The sequence below is a fragment of the Dendrobates tinctorius genome, unplaced genomic scaffold (assembly GCF_039654945.1).
Source record: "Dendrobates tinctorius isolate UK_male_01 unplaced genomic scaffold, ASM3965494v1 ptg000075l, whole genome shotgun sequence".
Lineage (NCBI taxonomy): Eukaryota > Metazoa > Chordata > Amphibia > Anura > Dendrobatidae > Dendrobates > Dendrobates tinctorius.
In genome coordinates, this window is record NW_027361743.1 from 38,752,110 (window position 1) to 38,774,619 (window position 22,510).

General features: G+C 42.5%; 1 protein-coding gene across 1 annotated transcript in view; it reads left to right on the top strand.

Moving 5' to 3' along the window:
* RXFP2 (relaxin family peptide receptor 2) overlaps positions 1–22,510 on the top strand; it is a 391,242-nt gene that overhangs the window by 255,825 nt on the left and 112,907 nt on the right. The window contains exon 4 of the mRNA XM_073583177.1: positions 15,706–15,811. Within this exon, the coding sequence (XP_073439278.1) occupies positions 15,706–15,811 (106 nt within the window). The remainder of the gene's footprint in view (positions 1–15,705; positions 15,812–22,510) is intronic.

A 22,510-nucleotide genomic window follows, 5' to 3' on the forward strand; every position in this document is an offset into this window, starting at 1 on the left:
AGTATTTTGTGTACGTTTTTCTTACTTCATTCATTGGTGTCATGACACATGGCATGGAGCGTTAGCCTTCTTGTAGTTCTGAAAAAAAATAGGATCGGATTAGATTATTTTGGGCCAAACAAAAAACTTGAGGTATATCATTCATACACACAAAACCAGTGCACGTCCCCTCTAATTTCATTTTAAAATCTGGTGGATTTTTGAGCCCTGTTGGGGATTACGTCAATTTTCGAACTGGTTAATCTTCTGATTCCAGGGCGAAACAGATGATTAACCAGTTTGAAACTAAGTTGATTTACGTTCTTTTGCTGTATGGTGAAGCTAAATACCGTATGTACAATCTTTTGATATTATACATTACTGCATAGTATAGATGGTGTGGCACGAATGGTATTGTTATGTTTTTTTTAGTTAGAACTTGCACTGATTTAGATAGAGATCACACTTAAAAGTGGTTTCCACTAGAGATAGGAATATCGATTTTCAGGACTTTGGTCCATTGGACAGGTCTACAGTTTCCGGCCAATGGATAGGAGGCTTGCGAATCGCTTTCTTTAAAGAATTTCTGGAGTGGATTTTGATTAGCCGGACTGGCATGATGTCGCAATTGCGTATGATACACAGACATTGTCGCTCCAGTCTAGGTAATCAAAAGCTTCAGATGGGATACCGGAAAGGAGGATTTGTGAGTCTCCCATCTCACGGACAGAGATAACTGACAAGGCCAATGTACCAAAGTCCCCTGACAAACGAACCGCCCATTTCTTGTTTTCACTTCTTTTGTATTGATGATCTATCTGTAGGTTTGGTCAACAATATCAGATTGGTGGAGGTACAACACCAGGCATCCCAACAATTAGCCCAACCTCCAAATAGTGTATTGAGGAAAACAGTACATCTCAATTACACTGTTCAGTGGTTGTTGCCCAGTACTTGAGTATCACTAAACTTAACTGCATCGACCACTAGACTAAGTTATAGTGGTCATATTGGAACAGAATCTATGCTTGTGTGATTACTGCAGGAGCCTGGATTTGACTGACAGCCAAGTTCCCATTTCAACACTTGGGATGGGAGATAAGTCCAATCCCGCCAGTTTAACCCCTAAACAGTTACTTTGGCATCTAAGGGATTTGGCAGAGAGAGACGGCTCTCTGTGTTACCAATCAGTGGCAAGTAAATGCCTTCTTGGTTACCACTTACATGTCTTGGCCAAAGAAAAGCGTCCTTAAATGCACAGGCTTTGCTGAAGGCACTGTCAACTACAGTGTTTCTCAAATTCATGTCCTCACTGACCATGTTTTCAGGGTTTCCTTAGCATTGCACAGGTGAAATAACATGTGGCAATTTCTGATGCCTAGATAATAATTCTATCACCAGTGCAGTACTAAGGAAATCCTGAAAACATGATTTGTTGGAAACCATGGGGACTGGAGTTTGGGAAATACTGGTCTAGTAGATTGTCTGTAAAAATTACCACTGATATCATTATTACGCTATGCCAGTAGCTATGATGGCTCCAGGCGAAGTAATGGATTCAGGAACAGCAAGCTAGATTGGGTATTGTTGTGGTCGAGTGAAATTTCTTTACAAAATGTGTGGTCCATTTTCTCCTATAAACCACTGTGAAAATGAAAAATTTGGGCTTAAAACAACACTTAAGGGAAAAAGTTATTTTTAGTTTCCACAACCAAACATTATAAAATTCTGTGAAGCACCTTCACATTCAATATGCTCTCCACTCATAATTTAATTACTTGAGTTTCTGAAATGGGGTCCTTTCGAGGTTTTTTTTTCTGTTCAGACACCTTGAGAGCTCTACATGTGGCACACACAAACTATTTCAGGAGAATTTGTGCTCCAAAAGCCAAATAGCATTTCTTACCCTCCGAACCCTGCCGTCTGCCTAAATATTTAGTTTTCAACAATATATAGTGTATTGCGCATTTGTGAAAAATTGCTTTATAAATGGTGGGGTTTATTTTCTCCTATTACCACTTGTAAGTTAAAAAAAATGTGGGCTAAAGCACATTTTAGTGAAAAGGTAATTTTTAATTTTCACATTCTAATGGTATAAATATTTAGTGAAGCACCTGTGGATCCAAAAGGGTCACTTCACCCCTAGATTAATTCCTTGAATGAAGAGTGTATGCAAGCCTCTTGCGACACACAGTCACATATATGACACTGAGTCACTACTCACCGAGAAGCCGTGAGACAGGGTAGTCAAGAGGCCCGGGGTCAGATACTAAGAGAGCTCATCATAAAAAGAGGGGTAAGACAAAAGCAAAAGCAGTTGGCCTGTCACTCACATTACTAACAGATCAGCACACCACTGCCTCAGATTAAACGACTGAGCTGTCACTCATAATACTGACAGCTCAGCATGCCTCTGCCACAGACTGGATGACTGAGCTGTCACTCATTAAACTGACAGCTCAGCATGCCTCTGCCCCAGATTGGACAGCTGAACTGTCACTCACAATGCTGACAGCTCAGCGTGACCCTGATGCTATAAGGTGGCTGAGCTGTCACTCACTGAGTCCATTACACAATGAGTGGTGGAACCATGACAAGTCCATTGCTGAACAAAAGTTATGTTGAAGTTCATTTAAAGTTTGAACAACAACATTTAAACAGGCCTGTGAAATAATGGGAGAATATCGTCTGGTAAGATGCCCTAACACACACCATGTTTGGAGACCAAAAGGCACTGCATATTGCCCCAAAAACACCATACCAACAGTGAAGTATGGAGGTGGAAACATCATGATGTGGGGCTGTTTTTCGGCATACGGCACTGGCAAACTTCATATATTTGAAGAAGGATGAATGGACAAAAGTACCAAGACATTCTTTAAAAAACATCTGCTGCCATCTACCAGGATGATGAAGATGAAACGAGAGTGGACATTTCAGCAAAACAATGATCCAAACACACAGCGAAGGAAACTATCATTTGATTTCAGAGAAAGAAAATAAAGCTACTCCAATGGGCGAGCCAATCACCTGACCTGAATCTAATAGAAAATTTATGGAAGGAACCAAAATTCAGAATTTGTAGAAGGAGCCCATGGAAAGAGAGTCTGGAAGAATGGGACAAAATCAAATTTCTGCAAGCGTATTCAATACTTTTTCCCTGTGTCATTATTATGAAGAAAATGAATGCTGTCATTGTGATTTGATCCTGTTGAAGAGGTTTGAAAGCTTTGAAACTTATTGACACAATAAATTGCATTCATGCTTTTTTCCTTGTGCGTGACTACACCTTTGAACTTTGGGCAGCACGGACTCTGAACCAGCGTATTCCTCATTTTCAGCATAGCATTTTATTGGTGGTCCAGCAGCAGCCTTTGCATGCTTTTATAGGAATTGTGACTGTCACAACCCTATCAGGTGAGCTTACTCACAATATTTTATTTAATTTGTTTATCAGATCGCATGCGACCTATAGCACACAATGCGCTACGCTAAAAAACGCTAATGTGAAACCAGCCTAAGCCCTACAACTTGGGGACAGGTCTCTTAAACCTTTGACCAAGGAACAGCTCTCTTAGCCTACTACTCAGAGTCAGCTCTTTAAGCCCTACTACCCAGGCGCAACTATCTAAGCCCTACTATCCAGGGACAGTTTCTTAGCCCTTCAACTAAGGAACAGCTGTCTTAGCCCTACTACCTAGGGACATCTCTCAAAATCCTACTACCCAGGGACAGCTCCCTAAGCCCTACTTCCCAGGGACAGCTCTCTAAGCCCTACTACCCAGGGACCATGCTTTAGCCCTACTACCCAGGGACAGCTCTCTAAGCCCTACTACCCAGGGACAATGCTCTTAGCCCTACTACGCAGGAACAGCTCTTTTAGCCCTATTATCCAGGGACAGCTGACTTATAGCCCTACCAACCAGGATAGCTGTCTTATAGCCCTACTAGCAAGGGACATATGTCTTAAAGTCCTACTAACCAGGGACAGCTGTCTTATAGCCCCTGTCCAGACTGTGCATTGCAGTCCGTGCTTGTACCATGTTACACAGATGTCTGGATGAGCCTTTATAATTACATGCAACTCTTTGAAGGAATCCATAATGCTGATGGGACCCTCAGTGAAAATTAGTTTAACACTCCTCCTGCTTTATCGGAAAGATGTATACCTGCAGTATAAGGGCAACATTGGAAGCAAAATGTCATCATAATATTGTAAAAGGTGTGGACTGAATTGTCACGCTCTTACCGCTGGAGACACCAATTGCATCGTAGTGTGAATTATGTCCTGCATCTTTTGTATATATTGTGTCATGTAAACTATGTTGTAATGCATTGCAATGTATATTGTGTAGGATGTGATAACATATAATACCATAGGGTAAGACATAGTTTAGGACTTAGGACATACAATAAGTAGTATAGGTAGTGAATGTAGTTAGATAGTGATGTTAGGGTAAAGATAGTGTTAATCTTTGGGACTGATCCATAGTGGGAGATGCTTAGGGTTTGGAAAAGAGACCACTTTCTATAGTTAGACAGATAGGTACAATTTCAAGCAGTAGTAAGACGTGTCTGTGAGCAGTGCTGCCATTTTGGGTAGACTACAGCAAAGGAGACTAAGGGACAAGGAAGTAGCGAGATCTGAAACTGACCGAAGGTGAGATACAAGTGAACTTCCACCTTATAGGTGTCCTTGGATAGGACAACGTGTCATGAGAAACCTTGAACTTGAAAAATGCCGAAGGTAACAGTCCTAAAGAGAACTGAGTTTGTGCGACTAGTGAATGGTCCTGAGCAGTAGATCCAGCGCACCAGTAGTAAAAGAAATAGAATGCAGAACTGCTGAGCAAGTAGAGAGACTTGCTGATCCTGACTGTGGTGATAAGCTTGGCTGTGACGAAGTAGGGCGAAATAGTGTGCTTCACCAGCCGTGGAGTAGATTACAGTGGAAGGAAATAATGTGTGTGAAAATGCTTTACACTGAGAAGGAAACGTCCATAAGGCTTTTTATCTGCTACCCCTCATACATAACCCTTAACTAGTTACCATAAAGACTATGTTTTAGAACGGGAGTCTCCTTTATTGAACTCTAAAACTTTTACGCGCAGGGGCATCACAGGAAGAGACGAGTGCCTCACCCATGACTACCAGCCCACGTCGTGCTACAATATGCTGTTTGTAGCAAAATTAGAGGAGGAGTTTTTATCATCTTATGCTATTAAACCTCAGGCATACTTCCGCTACATTGATGATCTGCTAATCTGAACAGGCTCAAACAATGTTCTGCTTACCTTCCACAATAGCTTCAATAAGTTCCACCTAGCAATCAAGCTCACCTTCATCTTCTCAAAGTCTCAAATATATTTTCTGGACACAACCATGTATATCAAAGACAATACAATACAAGTATTAATTTACCTTAAACCCACAGGACGTCCAGAATATCTCCCTCCGATGGAACAGCTTTCATCTGAAACACACCAAAAAATCCATCTTCCACTGTCGACTTCTGAGGTACATTCGGATGTGTTCAGAAAGTGAAGATAGAAAACTACACCTGCTATCACTGAGGAACACATTCCTACAATAAGGATAACATTCACTGATAATAGAGTACTAGATACACAGAGCTACACGCATCCCAAGAAACAGCCTCCTGGACTACAGAGGGAGGAGAACAATAGGGAAACTCTTCTGGTCACACAAAATCTCCACATGAGCATTCTAAAGAAAATTTGTGCTGCTCTTCAACCCATATTCCAAAGAGACCAGAGAAAGAAATTTTCCCAGATCTTTCACTTCTCTCCTACAAACAACCCCCAACTTAAATGACATCTGTCATCAGGTTTTTGATATGTAATCTGAAGACAGGAGGAGACAGAGGCTGAAACACAGAATTCATTGATGTGTCCTTTATTAAGCTGTGTACTGTTATTCACTTAAAATTAATATTTTATCACTAGGACATTATCACTGCCAGGTCTGGTGCTCACGTGCCTGCCAGTCCGACCACAATCCCTCCTGTGATAAGCAGCTCGCTGTCAATAGACAATGTACATAGAGAGCCTGCTGTCAGCAGGGGCAGCTTTCTCAGCTCTGCTACTTGCTACATCTAAAAACTCTCATATTATCAACAAATACAGTCCCCATACTGAACTCAGGACTACAGGACCATGGATTTATTTTCATGCATGTTCTCCAATGTGGTGTCCATGACACCGTGTACGAGATGCCCTGGAAAAACCTATATTTGGTAAAGAAACTAAGCAAAAATTGCAAATGAGGTTGAATCAACGGAATGAGCTGGACACACCTGTGGCAAAACACATCTCTAGACCTGGACACAGATGACAATTTTAAAAGTCTTATTATTGAAAGATTATGTTAAAGCCTCTTTCACACTTCCGTTTTTTTGGTCAGTTGCAGTCCGTGAAAAATGCAAAAGACGGATCCGTTTCCGTTGTGACACCAACGTATGCCACCGGACCGTTGTTTTGATGGATCCGCTGAAGTGGGAAATTTAAAGGAACCGCAGCCTGGAAAAGGGGAGAAAGAGAGAGAGAGTTTTTCTGCCACCAGAACGGGATTTAGGGTTACATTTCTAGCAAGGAAATTCTTCTAGGCATGCTCAGTGTAAAAATGTGGATCCGTGCAGACAAAAAAACGTTTCATTGTCCGTCCACTCAAGTCAGCGGACGCCAAAATTTTGGCGGATCCGTCAAAAAGCGGATCCAACGGATGACAATCCGTCAAAATCCGCTGCTAATGCAAGTCAATGGGGAAAAAAAAAAGGAGCCGCCAAAAAAATGGCGGATCCGTTTTTTTGCAAAATGGTGGATTTTGACTGATGGAAACAAACGGAAATGTGAAACAGGCCTAAGGAAGACAGAGAGAAACGTCTGGCAATTCGAGCTGAAAGGGATAATCAATTTTTTACAATAGGACTCAAACTAAAATCTGGATTAAGGGCTCACTACATGGGTACACTTCACACACCCAGTTATACATCTCTTCTCCAGACATCAGCCCCACCTTAATACAAAATACCAGGGATGGTCTGTCCGCTGTCTCTAACATCATGCCCTCCCTCTATCTGAAATGGAATCTCTCTAAAACTGAACTTCTCATGTTTCCTCCCTCTACTAACCTACCTATACCCGAAATTGTAATTGCCTTGGGTTGTCTAACCATAAATTGCAAGTAGTACGCCCGCTGTCTAGGGGTTATATTTGACACAGAACATTCCTTTATTCCCTATATCTAATCTTTCGCTCGCTCATGTTACCTGCATCTTAAAAACATCTTCAGAATCTGACCTTTTCTCACCTTTGAAACTGCAAAATCTCTTACAACCACTTTTATTCATTCTTGTCTGGACTACTGCAACTCTCTACTGATCAGTCTCCCTCTAACCAAACTTTCTACTCTACAATCTTTCCTGAATTGTGCAGCCAAAGTCACATTCTGTACAGCAGCTACACCGATGCCTCTACCCTGTGCCAGTCATTGTGTGGCGCCCCCAGGAGTATGGTCGCCACAGTGGCATTACCTTCCTCCTAGGGAGTGTGATGTCATGCTTGGAAGCAATAAAGGGTCTCTCTGTCAGATAAACACAACACACAGCACAGTTCTCACTCCAGGCCAGCAGAGGGAGCTCTGAACCAAAACTGGGGGAGGAGCTGCTCTCTGGGGGCCAGGAAGGGAAAATTAGTTGGTTCGTGTGAGGAGGGAAATGTGTGTGGACATGAGGAGACGAGCTGGGAGATTGAGCAGAGTTCAGGCTCACTTCTAGATGTAGCGCATGATCTGGAGCCCGGTCTCCAAGGTTGTACGGATACTGATGTTCCTGCAGCAGAAACCGGAGGAATAGGATGCTGTAAATGCTATGTTTTCACATAAGACTCAGAGGCACAACAGCAGCGTGTGAGCCAGAAGAAGAAGGCTACAGCTGTCTGCCATACGAGGGAGTTCTAAAAGAGAACAAGCAAGAGGAACTTCAGTCTAACACAGTACTGAAAGTACCTCAGAAAGCGCTAGAAAGGAGACTACACAACCCATCTGCATAGAGAGATTCCTAAGTTGCTTCCAAGCTGGCCAGCCTATGTTCCATCTGTAATCTGGACCCTGGACTGCATTTACAAAGCACAGTAAAGGTAACGGAAACTGCACCCTGTTGTGTCATAGCATTCTTCCTGCAAACCCTCCAGCACTGCTACATCTCTGTGCCTAACACTGCACCTTCTTCCTCAACACCTATTACCACTGCCCTGGGACTACAGCTCTACCTGTGGGGAGCTATTACATCTTGCTGCCTTATACCATCTGTCCCAGAGGATCTGTCTGCAGCGTCGGCTTAACCCCTTCATTGCCGATCACCACAGATGGCATCAACCACTCTTAACCCCTTTTACATGGACGCCCAGGGCCACAGACCGGGTCACCGCTACTGTGACACTTCCCTCTGAGATACCGGCCCGATACTGAGTACCCAACTGCCCTGGCGGGTGATCCAATTGCACTGGTTACCCTTTCACTACAGAATACAATGCAAACGTATCTCTTTCACCTACAAATCTCTCCACAGTTCAGCACCACCCAATATCTACTCCCTCAGCACCCTACCCATGTTCTCCATTTTGCAACTGACCTAAGACTAACTTCTTCCATAATTCAAAACTCGCACCTCTGTCTTCAAGACTTCTCTCGTGCTGTTCCAGATTTCCGAAATGTACTACCCCAGTAGATCCAACTAATACCTAGCCCCCACATGCATGCTTTAAAAACACATCTCTTTATACGGGCCTATCACTAATCTAACTATTCGTTGTTCCCTCTTTCTGAATTTTCTTCAGATTCTGGCTGTTACTACTCATCTGTCTCCACATCCTCAATGCACCTAATAGCACTTGGTAACTGCACTTACACAGATTTGTAAAAGAAAAATCTTAATTTCCACCGCATGCACATATGTCCTGTTGTAACATCTGTTGTGCTCTTGTCTCCATAATTCATTTGTAAACCTGCCTGACGAAAGCGCCTCTGTTCTCTGGAAACTTGTAAATACAATATTCCTGCATAGCCAATAATATGTAGGTAATAGGTATCACACCTAGAATTGTCTTTTTTTGGGTATAAGACTATTAAGTTAATTTGTTTAAATAGATTCCAACTAATTCTTCAATATATTAACCTGGGTAAGTTATGTGATGAACCCATTTATTGGAGAGCATCCACTGTGAAGAACTCATTGGCAAGTTTGTGCAAAAGTAAGAAAACTTAGAAAACCTTTGGCTGCAGTTCAATATTAAATTGTAAGTCGCTGCTTTGCTAGTGCCACCTAGTGGTGTCTATATGGAATTCACAGAAATAGCCATAAAATGTTATAATCATCATTTTTTGAGACTTTACACCAACAAAAGTCACAAATGCAATAAAAAGTCATGCATTTGTCTCGGACTGCGCCAAAGTGAAAACTCCTCTATAAATCTTACTCCACGCAGTGACTGGAATGAGATAGTCAAAGAAAGATGACATTTGACAAGGAGAAACAAAATAATCTTGCCGTTATGATACCTTTAAAATAAGTGATGTTACAAAGCAAGCTCTCGAGACTTCTTAGGTCTCTTCATCAACCCCTTCACCCCCAGGCCACTTTACATTTTTTTCATTTTTGTTTCTTGCTCCCCTTCTTCCCAGAGCCATACATCTTTTATTTTTCCATTAATATGGCCATGTGAGGACTTGTTTTTTTGTAGGACGAGTTGTTGTCTTGAACGACAACATTGATTTTACCAAATAGTTTACTTGAAAATGGGGGGAAAAAATCCAAGTGCGGTGGAATTGTAAAAAAATGTGCAATTCCACAATTGCTTTTTGTGGGTTTTTTTTTTTTACCATGTTCACTAAACTCTAAAACTGACCTGCCATTATGATTCTCCAGGTCATTATGAGTTTGCAGACACCAAACATGTGTAGGTTGTTTTTTATTTAAGTGGTGAAAAAAAATACAAAGTTTGTAAAAAAAGTAAAAAGATGGTGCCATTTTCCGAGACCCATAGCGTCTCCTTTTTTCAGTATCTGAGGCTGGGTGAGGACTGATTTTTTTGCACCCCAAGTTGACGTTTTTTATGGTACTATTTTGGGATAGATACGACGCTTTGATCGCCTGTTGCTGCAATTTAGTTCAATGCTTTCCTCCGCAACCAAAAAACGTAATTCTGGCGTTATGAAGTTCATTCTTGTTACACCGTTTACCCATTGGGTTAATTCTTTTTATACATTGTAAGATCGGGCGTTTCTGAAAACGGTGATACCAAATATGTGTGTTTTTTATTTTTGAATGAGGCAAAAGGGGGGTGATTTGAGCTTTTATATGTTTAAAAGGATTTTTTTTTGCTTTTTACATGCTTCAATAATCTCCTTAGGAGACTTCAAGCTGCGATCTTCTGATTGCTTGTGCTACACATAGCAGGGCTTCAGCTCAGGGCCGGAACCCACATCAGAGATGAATACATGACATATGACGTATAAGTGAAGGGGTTAACAATGGTATAACAAAGTGTCTGAAAAAACACAAACACAAAAAGATCAGAGGCATGGTGTAATAAATGGACATTTAAAAAAAACGAGCTCAAAAGTGTGAATCCTTTATTAGCTTAGATGTGAAAGTTGTAATGTCTCAATAACAAGCTCAATGACGAGCCGAAATCTTAATATGTGCATGCGCTGCCTCTGGCGGCCATTTTCCTGAAGCCCACTTCCAGAAATTCAATGAGCAGAACGGGGACTCCGCTCCTGTCTCACTGCCGACAACTTGTTGAAACCAAGGGCTGGCAACCTATCACCGCCGAGATAACTCCTCCTCCCAGCCTAATTCCTGTCACCACTGGCTTCCTGCAGCAGCAATGGTGCCTCCTATGACCCCGCTTCCCACAATCGCCCCCATCCCTCCAGCAAGCAACCCTAAGTTCAGACTATTAGATGGACCACCATTTTATTTTTTTCTAAATCCTATTTTCCTCCCCAAAATTTGAAGTGAATCTCATGGTCCACAAAATATGTTAGTTCCTCACTGAAAATGAAAAAAAATATGCATGAGGATAAATTACGTGAGTTTTAACACAAACTCAGAAGGGATCCCATTGATGACTCATGCAGGGAAAAGAGACCTCTTCAGAAGAGAAGAGACAATTTTCAAATTTAATTTCCCAGAGGAGCATTGCAAGGCTTAAAAGTCTCCTCACCTTGACATGGCAGACTTGACATGTCACTCTCCGCAAGAAGAAAAGTTACCCTGAGGATCCTGGTCTGATTTCCCTCACTCAGCCAAACAAGATCTCACACTTTGCACTGACGAGGGGCAGTACCCTGACACACGGTGTCTGAAAATTGACATTATGGTTTGGATTTTACCCTAAGTCTTGTGACATGGCTCATTGGAGAGTCGATATTGACTTTTAGAATTGCTACTTCCAATAGGTGGTACTAGAGTTCTAGTCCTCTTCCTCCTTAAAGAGACAATTTGCATATGTAAAGTTGCTGTTGAACTGTAGATTTTTTGTGCATTCTTTTCTCTACTGGCTTCTATGTGAAAAATGAAAAATGCAAGTAAAAAAATGGAGTTTTGTTTTTAAATGCAGACAATAAGTTTTTCTGTGCGAAAAAACGCATTGAACAAGCTGCAACAAATCTGCAGCAAAAACATCAAATAAAGAGAAAAACGTATTAAAAATCACAGTAAAAACACAATAATCAGAAGATTATAAGTTTTTGCAAAAGAAATGCATATACGCTTTGTGAGAACATGACTTTAGATTTATTGTAGGAGTATATCTTTACTTCATTATAATAATTCACTGTGGTCAATATTTGATACTAGATTTGTGTTATAGGCCTCGATTTATCAGTGATTTTCTTGCCTATCTTGATGAGTGGGCGTAGTCGAGTCAGATGCGTCTGACGGGTGGTGTGCGCTAGCCAGAAATCTTACTCCAGTCAGAGATTGATTCATGAAGGCACATGCACTTCTACTATGTAGACTGGAGTAAGATTTCTGGAGTAAGGGATGCCACATCTCATCATGAATTGGACAAGCTGGTGTCACGTGCCCCCCACTCACCCCAGTTAACCCCTTAACATCCAATGACAAGTGTCCGTCATTGGATACCTCCCCAGTTTGGTGACAGCTCTGGCGACGACACAGAATCTTTTCCGGCACATGACAGCTGATCTGATCAGCTGTCATGTGCCCCTAACTGCCGCAGGTGGAATCGCGATCCATCCGCGGCTGTTAACTGTGGCTGTCAAACTCTGACGGGGGCATTTAACATGCATGCGCAGAAAGCGAGTCATTAACCCCGCCCGTCGGCGCGCATGTCACATGACCGCGGGTCGCCAATGGATTGGCATGACAACCCAGGGTCTGCAGGAGACCCCTGTGGTTTTCATAGCCAGATAGCTATGAGCACCGCCCAGCGATTGGCACTCATAGCAAGTGAGCATTTCTGCTATATACATTAGAGCAGGGCTGCCGCCCCGCTCTATGTAGCACCAGCGATAGGATGATCGCCGATTCTAGTCTCCCATGGGGACTATTGAAGCAAGGTAAAAGTTTATTTTAAAAAACAGTTTTAAAAAATATTAAAAAAATGAAATAAATATAAAATTTCAAATCACCCCCTTTTCGCCCCATTCAAAATAAAATAAAAAAAATCAAATATACACATGTTTGGTTTCGCAGCGTTAAGAATCACCCGATCTATCAATATATAAAAATAATTCATCCAATCAGGAAACGGCGTAGCAAGAAAAAAAATCAAAACGCCAGAATTAATTCTTTTGGGTTGCTGCAATATTGCAATAAAATACAACAATGGGCGATCAAAAGATCGTATCTACACCAAAATTGTATCAATAAAAACATCAGATCGGCGCCCAAAAAATAAGCCCTTATCCAGCCCCAGATCCAAAAAAATGAAGACGCTAAGGGTCTCGGAATATGGCACCATTTTTTTTTTTTTTACAAACTTTGGATTTTTTTTTCACAACTTAAATAAAAAATAACCTAGACATGTTTCGTGTCCTGGAGAATCATAATGGCAGATCAGTTTTAGCATTTAGTGAACATGGTAAAAAAAAATCCAAAAAGTAATTGTGGAATTGCACTTTTTCTGCAATTTCATCGCACTTGGATTTTTTTTTCCCCGTTTTCCAGTACGTGACATGGTAAAACCAATGGTGTCGTTCAAAAGTACAACTTGTCCCACAAAAAACAAGCCCTCACATGGCCGTATTGACGGAAAAATAAAAAAGTTCTGGCTGGAAAATAATTGTCCGAGGTATACAATAAATTCATATCCTTTTGTGGAAGTTGAGTCATCATTTGGTTTCCTCATACCAATTCATCTTGTACATAGCAACAATAAAGTTTGCAAAAGTTACTAAAAACTTTGATGAATGATGTAAAGTTTGTTGTGGAAACAATTTCTCTTGTTTCTGTACTGAAGCCTTAGATCCATAAAATACCCAGTGTTTGGACACGCTCCACATCCCAGCTGTCACTGACTTCCTCTATGATATGGAGTTATTCTGTGCAACGTAGAACACGTCTGTGCATGAAATATTAGGATACTATAAAGCTACTATAAAGCATGGTTGGGATGAAAACAAAAAAAAATCCCAAAAGTAATTCAAGTAGGTACTAAGGCATGAAGAATTTTCTACTGTTTGCAAAAGTTTGTTCCAGACTGCTAAAACTTTATGGACCATGTCCATTATTGTCTTACAGCACATTCGGCAAAGTGATACTTTATAGAAGCAATCTCTTTTTTTTTTGTGGAAAGAGGTCATCCTTATGGTGACACCACACGGGGATAGAAACATTATAGGGTTTGAGTGAAGCACTATAAGGCACAGACATACACAGTCCCCAGGCCGGAGAGTTGCTCTTTGTTGCCAATCTCTTTTCTGTATAATAGATGAATACATTGAAATTAATTATATCGATAAAATTATAAATTTAGCTATTCTTTAAAGGGAATTTGTCACCAGGTTTTTTTGACAACTAATCTGACAACAACATAATGTAGAGACAGAGACCCGGTGCTATGCTTACTATAGTTCTGATAAATTTCTGCTGATAAAACAATTGTTTTATCACTAGAGGACTAGTAAACCTGCTTCCAGGTAGTCCTCCATATTCAGAAGCTTTGTATAACACCGCCCCAACCACTGATTGGCAGCTTTCTGTGTACAATGAGCAGAAAGCTGCCAATCAGTGGTGTGGGCGGGGTTATACAGAGCTTAGCATTCAGAGAACTGCTAGATCTGCAGCAGATACAACAGGGATGTTATCGTACCTACGGCAAGCAGCCCAGTAAGTGACACATTGCTAGAATCAAGGTTTCTGCTCATACATTATGCTGAGTTCAAATGGGGAAGCAAAAACTTGCTGTTAGGTTCCCTTTAAATCATCTGATCATTGAAAATGTTGAGTTTTGAAACCTCTTTCACAGATTGTTCCTCAATATCTCAGTCTCAGACAATCCCTTTAAAGAAGTACTCACAGCTAAATTTTTTATCCCCTATTCCATTCTAAATTTGCCTGTATTTTAATGTAGGTGCATTCAAATACTTCTCAGTCGCTGCCTTCCTCTATTTCCAAGAGCGGCTTTTGCCCTATTTTTTAAACAGAAGTTTTTACAGTCCGTTTTTAAAATGAAGATTTCCTTTTGACTAGTCAATGGGGCATTAGTTTCGCCAGACTAGTTGTCCCACTCATCCCCTGTGGGTGTTATAACATGATTTTCAAGAGAAGGCGTCATCGCCAGTTCTCTGCAAATGCGACTTTCTTTCCTACACATCATAGCGCCTCTGAAGCTGGGTTTATGATTCCCAGCTTCAGAGGCACAGTGTACAAGTCCGGCTTGCAAAGACCTGTTCCAATGGCTGATCTTCAGGTCCTCCATGGATGTGCATGTCTGAAAGCAAAGATGACAGCAGACATCCATGGACGATGGAGGACCCATGATATCATGATTTGCAAGAGCAGTGCACCTCTGATGCCGGGAAATGTAGGCAAGATGACACTGCTCTTGCAAATCATGTTATCATGCTAGCAAGTGCGTGATAACATGTTATGTGGGACCATTAGTCTGGAGAAACAAACACCCCATCGACTAGGGGCCCACCAGAGGATTCTCCTGTTCTCCTGTTGACCAGTCCAAGCCTGGTTGGAGGATATAGGGGACCTGTCAAGTTCTCTTTAAGATTACATGATTTCAAATAAAATTAGCCAGATCATACAGAGCTTAATGAATAGACCAGAAGTTGCCTTCACAGATCCTTGTTTTGTGGATCCTTTTACTTACATTGGTGTAAATAGCTTCACCCCAAGCAGAAGTGCCTGTGTGAGCTGGCAAAGGTGAGAAGCGGCCACATGGGCCAAAAGAGGACCAGAACAGTGCTAGAAGATGGAAAGTATTTTACTACATTTAGTAGAGATTAGGGGATACTAGTTTTGCTGGGAGTGCTTCTGAAATAATATTCTATCAGTTTACTCCATCCATTACCCTATTTACACCAGCTTGTGCAATTTAGCAATCTAATGAAAAATAATCATAGATATTAAGTTGAATGTAATTCCAGAAATGATAGTTTTCATGTATATTTTTTACCATTTCAATGGACCATTTAGTGAACATGATTACTGTCAATTGCTTCTAGGTCTCAGCCACTTCCCAGGCATTTGTGAGTGCAAAGACACTGAGCTCGAGTGCGTACAGGCCAATTTAGAAGCAGTTCCGTACGTGTCAAGCAATGTAACACTTTTGTAAGTAGACGCCTGCATCTCTCTGATCCTGCCAGCTTGCTTTCATCTAAATAATTCATCTGTGGCAGTCCTATTAAGTACTGGGCCATCCCATTTAGATATCCTTCACCCCTCCGCTCACCATCTCTATTTCAAAGAACACACACATAAAGCACATAAATTCATTTCAGGCCATTCCATATTCTACTCCAGTTTACGGACAACTCTAACAGATCTCGAGATGCCAAATTAGATTTGTTGTCAACATAAAATAAGAGATATTGAGATATGTGCACAGTACACTGTATTTACAACCTCTGTATTGTAATCAAGCCGGAATATCACTTAATGGCAGCGATGTTTGAGCCTGACTCTCATTTACGTATGAGGTGGTGATGATGTGTCGGCACCCCTGTAATAGCCATTTGCCGTTTCTGGTTTCTGACAGGCTCTCACTGGGGTTAAACTCATAATGCTCGATTGCCAACTACATTGAACTGCAGTGTTACCACAAATATGTGTTCACTTGTAGATGAACATCCGTGGGATCCACACACAAGATCTGGCTCTTTTTGGTGAGAAGAGCCAATGATCCCGATTACCAATAAGAGCCGCACTACCCAATCTCCATCACTAATGAGAAGTTTTATGGTTTAGCAGAATTAATATTTATGCAAAACTGAAAGACAGGGACGGTTTTAGGCAAAGTGGGATCCTGGGCAAGAGTTTAAAATGGGGCCCCAAATGCTAATACAGTGGGAGCAATAAGTCTTTGATCCCTGGCTGATTTTTGTAAGTTTGCCCACTGACAAAGACATGAACAGTCTATAATTTTAAGGGTGGGTTAATTTTCACATTGAGAGATAGAATATCAATAATAAAATCCAGAAAATCACATTGTACAAATTATATATATTTACACTATTTGCATTTTGCAGTGAGAAATAAGTATTTGATCCCTCTGACAAACAAGACTTAATGCTTGGTGGCAAAACCCTTGTTGGCAAGCACAGCAGTCAGACAATTTATTGTAGTACCAGAAAACGTTTCAGTCAGTATAGACCTTCATCAGTTCTGTGCTAGTATGTTTGAATGCAGTTTAGAGAAGAAAAAAGGGAAGAAAGTTCCAGCGCCAGGAATGGAAAATTAAAAATCCATTTTATTGTGCCAATGCATATTAAAATTCCAGCAGGTACAGCATATCAGTCGGATGACTGCAGAACAACGCGTTTCGACGCCTCAGGTCTTAATCATGATTAAGACCTGAGGCGTCGAAACGCGTTCAAAACAGCTGACATGTCCCAGAAAAGATGTGGACTCACTGCTGGAGCCCACATCAAAGGGAGGGAGTCCGACATCGGAGTACTATTACACCCGATGTCGGAAAGGGATTAATGTGCTTCTTTTTGAGCCACTACTTTGTTGCCTTGGCTGTAGGTTTTGGGTCATTTTCTTGCTGGAAGACCCAGCCACGACCCATTTGTAATGTCCTGGCAGAGGGAAAGAGGTTGTCACTCGATGTATTAAAATACACTCCATAGTCCTCCATATAGTAAAATACACTCATAGAATCATAGAATCGTAGAGTTGGAAGGTACCTCCCGGGCCATCTGGTCCAACCCCCTGCTCAAAGCAGGATTCGCTAAATCATCCCAAACAGATGTCTGTCCAGCCTCAGTTTGAAGACTTCCATTGAAGGAGAGCTCACCACTTCTCGTGGCAGCCTGTTCCACTCATTGATCACTCTAACTGTCAAAAAGTTTTTTCTAATATCTAATCTGTGTCTCCTCCCATTCAGTTTCATCCCATTGCTTCTAGTCTTTCCTTGTGCAAATGAGAATAAAGATGATCCTTCTACAATGTGACAGCCCTTGAGATATTTGTAGACAGCTATTAAGTCTCCTCTCAGTCTTCTCTTCTACAAGTCCTTCACGTAGTACAAAGCACACCCCGTAGTATAATGCACAGCATAGTTTTTCACATAGTAGAATGCATTCCCCATAATCCTTGATATAGTATAATGCAGGTCCCATATAGTACATATAGTATAATGCACTGCCAATAGTCATCAATAAGAGTATAATGCAGCTACCCCATAGATTATAATGCAACCCCTCAGAATATAATGCAGCCACCCTCAGAATATAATGCAGCCACCCTCAGAGTATATTGCAGCCACCCCCTCATAGTATAATGCAGCCACCCCATATAATATAATGCAGCCACCCTTATCGAATATAATGTAGCCCCTCATAGAGTATTATGCAGCCCCCATAGAATATAATGCAGCCACCCTAATATAGTATAATGCAGCCCTCCATAGAATATAATGCATCCCCCCTCATATAGTATAATGCAGCCCCCATAGAGTATAATGCACCCCTATAGAATATAATGCAGCCCCCACATAGGGTATAATGCAACCCCCATATAATATAATGCAGCCCCCTCATAGAGTATAATGCACCCCCAAATAGTATAATGCAACCCACATATAGTATAATTCAACCCCCTCATATAGTATAATGCATCCCCCAAAGAAAACAATGCAAACCACCATGGAATATAATGCAGCCCCCTCATAGGGTATAATGCAGTCCCCGTATAATATAATGCAGCCCCTCAGAGTATAATGCAGCCCCCATCTAGTATAATGTACCCCCATATAGTTTAATGCAGCCCCCCTTAGAATATAATCCACCCCCTCATAGAATATAATGCAGTCCTTTGGTATTATGGCAACCACGTACTCACTCACTCACTGATCTATATAAAAAAAAGAAAATACAATACTCACCTCTCCTCCTTGTTCCCTGTGCTGCTCTAGGCTCTGCTCTGGTCTCAGCAGCTGCACTACCTGGCACACAGCATGGTGTACAATGAAGTGACGTCATCGGGCACCTGCAGTGTCACAGGCAGAGGAGAGTGATGGGAGAGGAAGCATCATCTGATGCTCTCTCCTCCTTAATGCTTTCAGCTATATTTATATTGACATCTATGGTACCGATACAGTTGAATGTGACTGTATGTTACTACATGTTTAGCTAGTCTGCTGGTGGTGACCAATCCCACCTTCCTATATAAGATCACCTGGTGCATCAGCTGTCTTTTGGTTATGACAGGTCCTTTTTGGATACCAACCATGGTGAAGGCTGGGGCTACCTGGTGCAGTGTGGTTCAGCTTGTCGGGAGCAGTGGTGGTTCTGCTGAAAGCTGAGTTAAGGAGTCTTACCGTGCTGCACGGTGCATTGGCTGCAGAGAAAGCTAAGTGTTGTTTTGTTTAACCCTGTCTGTTGTATCTCCCCTTGGAGTTTTATTAGTGCAGCGGTGGGACCAGTGTCCGCACTTAACAATTTTCTAGTGAGGGATAGGTGCAGGGTAAGTGAGGAACAAGGTATCCTGCTCGGCGGCAGGTTGAGAGAACCTGTATAGGGACATCAGGTTAGACCAGGACTCAGCCGCAGCAGAGTGCAGTAGGTGTCCCTTTCCCCACTCCCTATAGCAGGGCCCACCATTGTAATTATGTCCCCGGCGTCCCCTTGTTTGTCCAGTTGTTTGGTGACCGACCGATCGTCGGGTCACGCCACGCAGCGCCAGTCACATATCATGACACCAGCATTCTGACTTGCAAACTGACTGTGCCCCTACTAAGCTGTCTTCGGACCCTTCCGTGCTGGACGGCTCCTTCCCGCCCTTAGTAAGAGATGATCTGACTTGCTCTGTTCCTAGAGACTACTTCAGAGGATCGCATGCTGCCGTGGCCTGCCAGCGTGCATACGGTTCGTGTTCGGCGTCATTCCAGAGGAATCCACATAAAGGACTGTTTCTACGTTCCAGCGAACTAAAGTCACAAAAAGCCTTCTCCTGCCTTTCTTCCCAATGAATGGATCGACCCTTTGCATTTGGGGGCATCCCTTTCAGAAGTTCAAGCAAAGATTGCACCACACGAGCAAAGTTCTTCACAAAGCGACGGTAGTACCCAGGTACACTTGGACATCTTTTACAGTCTACGGAGTAGGCCAATCATGAATCACCGCAATTTTCTCCCTTGATGGCTCCACTCCCTCGGCGGACATGACCTAGGTACTCGATCTGGGTCCAGAACAAGTGACATTTCTGGGCTTTCACCTTTAGCCCATACTTCTGCAACCGGCTCAGCACTTGCTCTAGTCTCCGCAGGTGGTCTTCAAACGAGACAGCGTATACTATTATATCATCCAGGTAAATCAGTGTGGCCTCAAAGTTCAAATCACCTAGGTACCTCTCCATCAGTCGTTGGAACGTACCGGGGGCTTTGGCAAGGCCAAAGGGCATCCTGTTGAATTCAAAGAGGCCCATAGTTAGTATAAAGGCCATCTTCGCCCGATCCTTTTCTGACATGGTCACTTGCCAGTAGCCACTGGCGATATCCAGCATCGAGAAGAATTTGGCTTTCCCCAATGTAGACAGAGATTCCTCAATTCGGGGTAGAGGGTATGAATCCTTCACTATGCAGGCGTTGAGTTTGCGGTAATCGACACAGAACCTCAGTGCCCCATCCTTCTTCTGCACCAGCACAATGGGAGCTGCCCACAGACTCTGGCTTTCCCTAATGATGCCTGCCTGTAGCATGTGACCGAGCATCTCTCTCACTTCCTGATATAACTGAAAGGGAATTTGCCGGTAACGCTCTTGAATGGCTGCTGTATCCCCCGCTATGGTGCAGCCGAAGTCATCCTCATGATTTACAAAAACGGATTGGTATCACCCCAGTAATGCTTCCTGTTGTGAGTTCATTTTCCCCTTCACCATTGAGGTCTGATGAACTCCCTCTTCTGGTGAAGGAAGATAGTGAGGCTGATTACCAAGCACCTGTGCAGGATGATGATGACTGGGTGACTGGAATTGCTGCGTCAACTATTGAAATGGACCCGGCCAAGGTACAGGCCATTTATGATTGGGTTCAGCCCACTTCTTTGAAGGCCCTCCAGAAGTTTTTCGGTTTTGCTAATTTTTATCGGAAATTTATAGCAAAATTTTCTAGTATTGCCAAGCCATTGACTGATCTGACTAAGAAGGGTGCTGATGTGTTGAATTGGTCTCCGGAGGCTGTTTCTTCCTTTCTGGAGCTGAAGCGAAGATTCACTTCTGCCCCAGTTTTGCGGCAACCTGATGTCTCACTCCCGTTCCAGGTAGAGGTGGACGCTTCTGAGATTGGGCAGGAGCTGTTTTGTCCCAAAAGGATCCTGTAACATCTAAAATGAATCCCTGTGCTTTCTCTTCCCGAAAGTTCTCTCCATCTGAACGTAACTATGATGTGGGGAATCGGGAACAGTTAGCCATGAAATGGGCATTTGAGGAGTGGAGACATTGGTTGGAGGGAGCTAAACATTAAGTCGTGGTCCTCACTGACCACAAGAATTTGATTTACCTGGAGTCGGCCAAATGCTTGAACCCTAGACAGGCTAGGTGGGCCTTGTTTTTTACACGTTTTGATTTTGTGGTCTCTTTTCTTCCTGGTACTAAGAATGTCAAGGCTGACGCTCTCTCAAGGAGCTTCTTTGCTGATTCTCCTGTGGTGACCAAGCCTGCTACCATCTTAGGCGAAGGGGTAGTTCTTTCTGCCATCTCGCCCATTTGAGACGTGCTCTGGAAGAGTTCCAGGAGGACAAACCTGAGCATTGTTCCAGTGGAAAGTTGTATGTTCCTGACCAGTGGAAGAAGAGAGTGATGTCTGAAGTTCATTGCTCTGCATTGGCTGGTCATCCAGGTATTTTTGTCTCGTGATGTCAGGAATTTTGTGCAGTCCTGTGGGACTTGCTCCCGGTCTAAACCTTGTTCTCGCTCTAGTGGGTTGTTGATGCCTTTGCCGGTCCCCAGGAGGCTATGGACCCATATTTCAATGGATTTCATCTCTGATATGCCTGTCTCTCAGAAAATGACTGTTATTTGGGTGATTTGTGATAGGTTCTCTAAGATGGTTCATCTTGTACCACTCCCTAAATTGCCATCTTCCTCTGAGTTGGTGCCCTTGTTTTTGCAACAGGTGGTTCGCTTGCACGGGATTCCTGAGAACATTGTATCTGACAGAGGAGTTCAGTTTGTGTCTAGATTTTGGAGGACTTTCTGTTCCAAGCTGGGAATTCAGTTGTCCTTCTCCTCTGCTTTTCACCCTCAGACCAATGGGCAGACGGGGAGAACAAACCAGACCTTGGAGTCGTATTTGAGATGTTTTATTTCCGCTGATCAGGATGATTGGGTCTCATTTTTGCCCTTGGCCGAATTTGCTTTAAATAATAGAGATAGTTCTGCCACTTTGATGTCACCTTTTTTTTGTAACTTTGGGTTTCATCCTCGATTCTCTTCAGGGCAGGTGGAGCCTTCTGCCTGCCCAGGTGTTGACACTGTGGTGGAGAGAATGCACCAGATCTGGGACCAAGTAGTGGATAAGCTATCTCTCTCCCAGGAAAAGGCCCAGCGGTTTTCCAACCGACATAGGACCATTGGTCCCCAGTTTAAGGTTGGTGATATGGTTTGGTTATCATCAAAAAATATCGCTATGAAGGTGGCTTCTCCTAAGTTTAAGCCTAGATTTATTGGACCTTACAAGATTTTGGAGATTATTAATCCGGTCTCTTTTCGTTTGGCTCTTCCTGTCACATTTAAAATCCATAATGTGTTTCATAAGTCCTTGTTGGAGAGGTTTGTTGAACCAGTTGTTCCTAGGGTGGCACCTCCGGA